Source organism: Setaria italica, chromosome VIII, assembly GCF_000263155.2.
Source record: "Setaria italica strain Yugu1 chromosome VIII, Setaria_italica_v2.0, whole genome shotgun sequence".
Taxonomy (NCBI): Eukaryota; Viridiplantae; Streptophyta; class Magnoliopsida; order Poales; family Poaceae; genus Setaria; species Setaria italica.
Window position 1 is genome coordinate 8,249,141 of NC_028457.1, and position 7,493 is coordinate 8,256,633.

At 40.9% G+C, this 7,493-nt stretch overlaps 1 protein-coding gene and 1 long non-coding RNA gene across 2 annotated transcripts; one reads left to right on the plus strand and one right to left on the minus strand.

Annotated features, from left to right (window-relative positions):
* Window positions 1-209: 209 nt before the first annotated feature.
* On the plus strand, window positions 210-776 carry LOC101766332 (2-alkenal reductase (NADP(+)-dependent)). The gene has a single exon (XM_014805675.1). It carries the CDS (start codon window positions 210-212, stop codon window positions 774-776), a length of 567 nt encoding a protein of 188 aa, XP_014661161.1.
* Window positions 777-1,960: 1,184 nt separating this feature from the next.
* Window positions 1,961-6,596, minus strand: LOC111258155. The gene is made up of 2 exons (XR_002678751.1): window positions 4,823-6,596; window positions 1,961-2,104 (listed from the first exon to the last, which is right to left on the minus strand). It is a non-coding gene; the product is annotated as an uncharacterized LOC111258155 (long non-coding RNA).
* Between the last annotated feature and the right edge of the window lie 897 nt (window positions 6,597-7,493).

Consider the following 7,493-nt stretch of genomic DNA (forward strand, 5'->3'; position numbering starts at 1 on the left):
TTGGTCAATTGGTAAGCGTGATTGCATTTGGGGCATTAAACTGCATTGGAACCCGAGATCAAGCACACCGAGCTGCCGCTCTCCTACTATATATACAGGTGTTCTTGATCAGCGAGCTGATGATAACATCATGCACCAATTTCCTTCTCATTCCTTAGAAAATCTGCCGGTCACATATCACGACCGTTCCTTACAACTCTCATCCAGGCATGACTGGGCTCACTGCATATGCCGGGTTTATGGAGGTCGGGAGGCCAAAGAGAGGCGATTCTGTGTTCATATCTGCCGCATCAGGTGCCGTCTGGCAGGTTGCTGGTAAGCTCGCCGAGATAGCAGGTTGCTATGTGGTCGGCAGCGCCGGCTCCGACGAGAAGGTCTGTTTCCTGAAGACCAAGTTCGGCTTTAACGACGCCTTCAACTACAAGTTGGAGACTGACCCTGCTGCCGCGCTCAAGCGGTGCCTCCCAGATGGCATCAACATCTACTTTGACAACGTTGGTGGCGCGATGCTGGATGCCTCACTGCTGCACATGCGCCATGGCGGCAGGGTCGCCGTCTGTGGAATGATCTTGCAGTACAACCTACAGGAGCCAGACGGCTTGCGCAACATGTTCTGCATCATCCCCAAGGCTGTCCGGGTGGAAGGGTTCAACGTCGGTGGCTACTTCCACATGTACTCAAGGTTCGAGGAGGAGATGGTCGGGTACATCATGGAGGGGAAAGTCACCATCGTGAGGACGTCGTTGAGGGGATTGAGAGTGCGCCGGCGGCTCTAGTCGGTTTGTTCTCCAGGAGAAACGTCGGTAGCCAGCTCTTGGCACTTGCAAGGGAGTAAGTTGAAGTGTGTTATTTAGAAGGAATAAAGACATTCAGATTGTGTTCTCTGTTGGAGCTCGAGGACACAAGGGAGACTGTCTACTTAGGAAGTAAAATATTGGAAGTCATTGCTGTTGATATCTCCGTCAACAATAGATTCGAAAGCAATAATAGCATTTGCTATGATTTTGCCTTTTGTTTTTGTACTTGCTTCCCTATTATTTGTGATTATCTTTTGTGCTAAAAATATGTTAAAATAATTTGGTTGCCGTGCGGTTGTAGAGGCCGAAGATATTTATTTTTTCTAACAAAAGGTATTGCGATGGTACAAGAGAAGCCCCAACACTGTAATAATCCTCAAAACCATTAGCAGTGTGCTTTCATCAGGTATCCAAAACGCCAGCGTATTTGCTCCTATATGTATCCCTCCATCCGAAATTACTATTCATTTTAACTTTTCTGTGCTATATACATAGCTTTTCTTGCTCAAAAGGATTCAAGGAGCAAGGCACCTAGGGCATCTTAGCTTCGGAGTGGAGGATACTGAGGGTCAGCACAACGTACGGAAGAAAAGAAGTTCGCGGCGGTGACATCAGCCACAGTCCACCGCATGATTTGGGAAGGGCAATGGCGTGGGGGGACGGTACAAGGCAGACGTCCGATGTAGTGTTTTTCTTTTGGTACAGGGGACCTGAACGGAGGAAAACAAGATTCTGTGGTACTCAATTCTTCTAAGGGGGTGTTTGGATCCTGGAGCTAAAATTTAGTCCGTGTCACATCGAATATTCGGATGCTAATTAGGCTTAATAGATTCGTCTCGCGATTTAGCCTAGGGGTTGTGAAATTGGTTTTGTAATTAGACTATATTTAATACTCCTAATTAGTATCCAAACATTTGATGTGACAGGAGCTAAAATTTAGCCCGGGGATCCAAACATCCCCTAAGTTTGAAGCATTCAATGAGATGGAACTCAATGAATCTTTATGTATCTGAGGTTTAAAGTGGCCATGTATCCCTCCATGATTACTGTAACTGCAATGGTTTGAGTTTGTTCATAGTTCTCTTCTGTCTCGTCCAGAAGACATATGCGGTGTGTCCTAGATAAAGAAAATGCTCAAAGGGAAATTAAAGGGCACAAAAATATAAACAACAAACTCCTTTCCCTTAACAGAGTACATATCAAACGATTACACACTGAACGATTTTATTAACTAGCAGGTTTGATTATTCAACCTCGCTATCGTCAGACTCCATCAGGGTTTACAGCCTTCACTTTGACAGCATGACCTAGCAGAGGGCATTTGAAGAACAAGTGTTAGAAGGATACATGTATTTATTCAGTCATCAGGATACAAAATATTGTTTGACGTATCAGCAACCGATAATTTCTTTATTACGAGGACAACCCATTCCTACCTGATGAGCAGGAGGAGGCTCATTGTCGAGATCGCAGAGATCATGGAAACGCAGGATCTTATCATCATCGTATTTTTTCTTCTGTTTATTTGAAAGTAGGCGAACAATGCATTTCATGTCCCTATCAGGCACTGCTCTCACAGCCACACAACACTCGTCAAGATATGATGGGGCTAAGACTGGACCTTTTTTCTTGATGTATTGTCTACAGTGGAGTACGATGTTTGCCTTCTGTTCTTCAGTACATGGCCCATCAGTGGCTACTGGATCCAGTGAAATTACGGCACACACTAGCAGGAGAAGAAATGCCAATTTTGCAGGCAACATGTTGTTGCTACACTAGTAGGTGGCTGTGGAAGGATCCTGTTTGTCCAAAACGCCAGCATATTTGGTCCTATATATAGGAAAGAAAGCACCCTGCAACCCCACCAACTTCTGTGCGTTTAGAAACTTTTTTGGATACTGTTGGAAGATATATAGATACTCAAATACATTGCATGATATGCTACCATTCATGTAGAATATAATAGTATCGGTCCACAATGTCTATTTTGTATGAAAGATACTCCTTTTAATAATATCATTGAATCCTCACTCATAAATTGTATGAATGAGGATTTCTTGAAATTATGTTGGTTAGTTAATGGGATGAGGTTGTAGTTGTCAAAATAAGGACAGATGTACTTAATCGAAGCGTTTAATACTTGCATTGCCGTGCCGATAGTCTCATTTGTGGATATTGTGGACGACATATACATTTTGGAAGATATATTATAATTTGTGGAGAATACTTTCATATGGTTCCTCAACATATATTCGTACCAAAGATACCCATAATTTCACGGTATACACACCCATACAATTATATGTGAGCATTCATGAAATCTGTTGTATAGTTAATGATGAGCCTGCAGTTGTTAGAGGATGGATGCCATCCATTGATGAGCATAATTATTTTTTATTTATGACATCCACATATCGAATCTATACTGCAATAGGGAAGAAAAAGTTGGTGCCTTCATCGAAAATTAGGTTAGGAGGGTTTAACATCAGATCGACCTGTTTAACAAAATCCTTATTACGCAATCTTGTCCAGTGCTCGCCCTTCTTCCATCAACCATGCATTATTGATGTAAATTGTCTCCACAGCCAGACGCGTGGAAGTGGTGGAAGGCCACCCTGTTCATGGTCCGGGTTTCCCGGTTTCTGGTTTATTTCCACTGGAAGGAGATCATTTCCTTCCATCGCGTCGAGGCTATCACCATTGTGGTGATGACACGTGACTGGGAGGCTATCACGATATTTGGCATATCTGTGATCACATTGAGCGTGCAAAAACTCTATATATGCGAGATATATATTAAATTAATTATATATCTCGTGTGTTCTGGAATATTCTTTTTCTCAGCATTTAAATTTGGATTGATCTGGGTTTTCTATATGTGCTAGAATCGTACAATTCTGACATGAAAAACTATCTGCACGGCACTTATAGTATGCTGGTACGGATAGTTGAAAATATCCATGCTGGTCTAGCCTAGTACCGGCACAGATATATTTTGTTTATAAAAACATGTGATAATGGTATGATATTATATCTCTATCTTCTAGATGATTAGAAATATATTGCAAAAATATAATAATTTTGGAGTGATGGATCTTCAAACTTAAGACCTCATACTACATTTGCTTAACACTCCACCTACTAGCCAACTCAACCTCGCACTAATTGTTGCATATTTACTTAGTATATTTCTTATGAGTATATCTCAATAGTCTAAATAGTACCTCAAGATATTACAGCGAATGTCTCAGACTATGTCTTTACGGGGATAAGGTCAATTTTTAAGTGTCTCAAGTATGTCCCAAATATTATATATTGGCATTTTACAAAAATGACTTAAGAAAATGTCTCTATGGTTGAAAGTACCTCAAATAGTGTCTCAATACATATGACACTTTCTCAAGTGCCAAAAAAATATCTTTATAATACGTTAAAACATATTCATAAGGACAAATCATAAAATATATATACAAAAGTGTCTCTACTTGAGGTTTATGTTGTAGTGTGAGTAGATAGGGATTCACTACGAGGCCTTTACAAAGATTTCCTAATAAGTGGTAACTTGCTAAGGTTTCGGTATCTGGCGTGCATGAACCTCCCTAATGGGTATAGTGTCCTAACAAGCCCACTTCCCAAGAGGACCGAGTTATACAACGACCCAGTCCCCCCTCTTGCCCTTGCGGTAAGATTACCCCAAACTAGAGTTTCTAATTAATTAGCCAAGGCAGAGCCATATAGCCTTGTGGTTGCATTGTTTTCCTAGGTGGTTGCTCGATGTTCCAATTAAGCATGGTGATCTTGTATTAATGGAAGGTATAGGACAAATAAAAGAAACTTAATCATTGAGTTTATTAAAACCACCATAACCCAAGTATAGCAGGTAAGCATAGCTACCCAACAGAAAGATAAACCCAGGTTGACAAGAAATGATCATAAAAACTAGGTAAACCTTAATAGGACCCATCAATATTAAATGCAAGCAGATGCAATAGTGATTAAATAAAGTTATTAGGACAAAAACTCACACTTGCTTAGCTTATAATTAGCTCTTGCTCTTCAAAGCTCTTGAACAACATTCCTTCTACTCGCATCAATCAACAAACAATCACAACTAAGAACAATACACCAATCAAAAAAAAATATTTAAAAGAGCAAACTAAAAGATAGGGATCAATTCTACGATCGCGAGGATGCAACAAACGCTTAAAACAGAACTAAAGTTGAAAAGGCAGCTATCGAGAGATTTGAATTATTATCAAACAACAAAAGACTATGTGCTAGATATATTTTAACTCAATAACATATTGTGTAAAGATTATTTCAAAGAAACACCTTATGTTAGAATTAACTCAAATTATATTAGTATATGAAAAATCGCAATAAAACTTCACCAAATTTTACTTGTAAATGTGCATGTATAAATTATACAAATTAAACACTTATTCAGAAAATAACTTAGGTGAAAACATCTAAACGCAAAGCTTTATGATTAGTGTTGAGATAATCGAGTCAAATTAACATTTAATAATTATAAACAACCTGAAATATAACCTACGTTGCTTTTATTTATAAAACAAATTAAATAAATATTAATAAAATTGAGTTTATATATGAACAACCGTGGTGTAGCACTTAATTAGATTTTATTAGAAAAACTAGTTCAATAGGTATTAACCAAATTAATATTTAATTATCAAGGTGAGGTAAAGATCTAATTAGCTTTTAATTAGGAAACAGTTGTATAAGCAATTTATCACCTTAATATTTTAAATAAATTTGAAAAACACAGAACATGATTAAAAATACTTCTAACACATAGTTTGAGTTGATACGAATCTAACGCAATAAGAACCGATTGAAACGGAGCTAAAATGTTTAAACTAGGAGGTGAACAAGGATTAGGAATCTGATCGCGATTAACAAAAAAATATTGGGGCTAGCAAGGAATATTCTCGAGACACAGTAAACAGTATTCGCGAATAGGACAAAAGTTAGGTCTAGATCTGTAAAAGAGCTCAGGTTGGATCTGCTTGTGAAGATTGAGAACTCCTAGGGGGTTATCTGTGAATCTTGCAAGACATAGGGAAACAACTAAATATTACAAGAAACTCTAGGGACCTAATCGCATAAGCTCCAGGGGATTTCAGCCATGGCGGATAGTTGCTCTGGGCGTTCTAATCGCCGGCGATTCGAGCTTCAAGGGGCTCGGCCGAGGTGGGGAAGTGGAAGAACAGGGCGTGGGGACATCGTGGAGGTGCTCACCGGGGTTGGAAGCTCGCGGATCAGGCCGGAAATTGGAGAAGGGGCGATGACTCCGGCTCCCTTGTGATGGCGGCGCTCCGGAGCAGGTCGGGGATGGGGAGCGGCTGGCGGACGAACGCTCGGCCTCACTGACTTCCTGGCGACATTCTCTTGCTCCGGTGGTGCTCTAGGTGCCGCGAATCGGGGAATCGACGCTCGGTGGCGGTGCTTGCTCCGGCAACCTTGGTAGACGGCGATTCGGTGGCGGAACGAGGATGGCGAGTGGTGGCGGAGCTACAGCTGAACGTCGCGGAGCTCCAGACGGTGTCGGCTCTCTCCGGAGATCGTCAGGCGCGGCAAAACGGCGGTTCAAGGCGCGGCGGCGCTCTGCTTGGCGAGCTCCGGCGAGCGGCGGTGGCCGTGGGTGGTGCTGCGCGAGGACGGCACGAGCAGCAGCAGGGCGCGCAGGACGACGAGCTTCGCCCTTTGTAGGGCCACGGGATGGGGACTGGGCGTGGCACGCACGCCAAGGAAGACTAGCGGCGGCGGCGCGCCGTGTCCGTGACAGACTTGGGCCGGTCGGAGCGGGTGGGGCCCACGGGCTCGGCCCGATAGGAAAAGGATAGATTTTCCTTTTTTTTCAGAAATGTTTTCCGCGAAAGAAAAATCCAAATAACTCTAGATAAATATTTTAAACCATGAATAATACTCTGAAAATTCCAAAAATTTCAGAAACATTCCTAGAGATAGTTTGGGACACGAGAACTCCAAATAAAATACTTGAAGCTCGTGAAAAGGATTATAAAACCTTCTAATAAATAGATTTATCTCTAGAAAAATGAGAATAAGTTCCAGAAAAATTAGGAAAATTCTCAGAAAATCCTAATCATTATCTAATCGTGTTTTAAAATATTTTCACTCATGAAACACCAAAATGCATCGGCATGAATGCAACACATAGAACCATTTTATTTAATTCAGAAAAAACATCAATTGTTTTCCTATACTAAATTTGCTGTCAAGAAAATAAATATTTGAAAATTTTAAAAATTATGAGAAAATTATTATTTTAGAGTGTGACATACTGACCCCTGGACTTGTACTAAAGGAGCCACACCTTCATCGAAATACAAGTGACACATTTAGTATCAGTTGCTGTGACTAAACTATGTAGTATAGTTTTGTTTTTCAATTAATTCCTGATGGTGCACTGCTATACATACCCGCCTCCTACATTTCTAGGGGCGATGACTGTTAGAACGTACTGATGCTAACCGGTATGCATGTGCTGGACCAAGGGTGGATAGGTTCTCTAATACTGTAAACTAGAATAGGATTCATTATCATGGATAAAACAGTGTCATATAGGCAGCTGCTCTTGGATATCACAGTGTTATTTTTCTCAGTAAGAAAAGGGAAAATATTAGTTAGTGTTTTTCCTATTTAGCATTCAAC

Coding starts and splice junctions, on each gene's coding strand:
- LOC101766332 (XM_014805675.1), top strand. CDS start 210: ATGACTGGGCTCACTGCATATGCCGGGTTTATGGAGGTCGGGAGGCCA.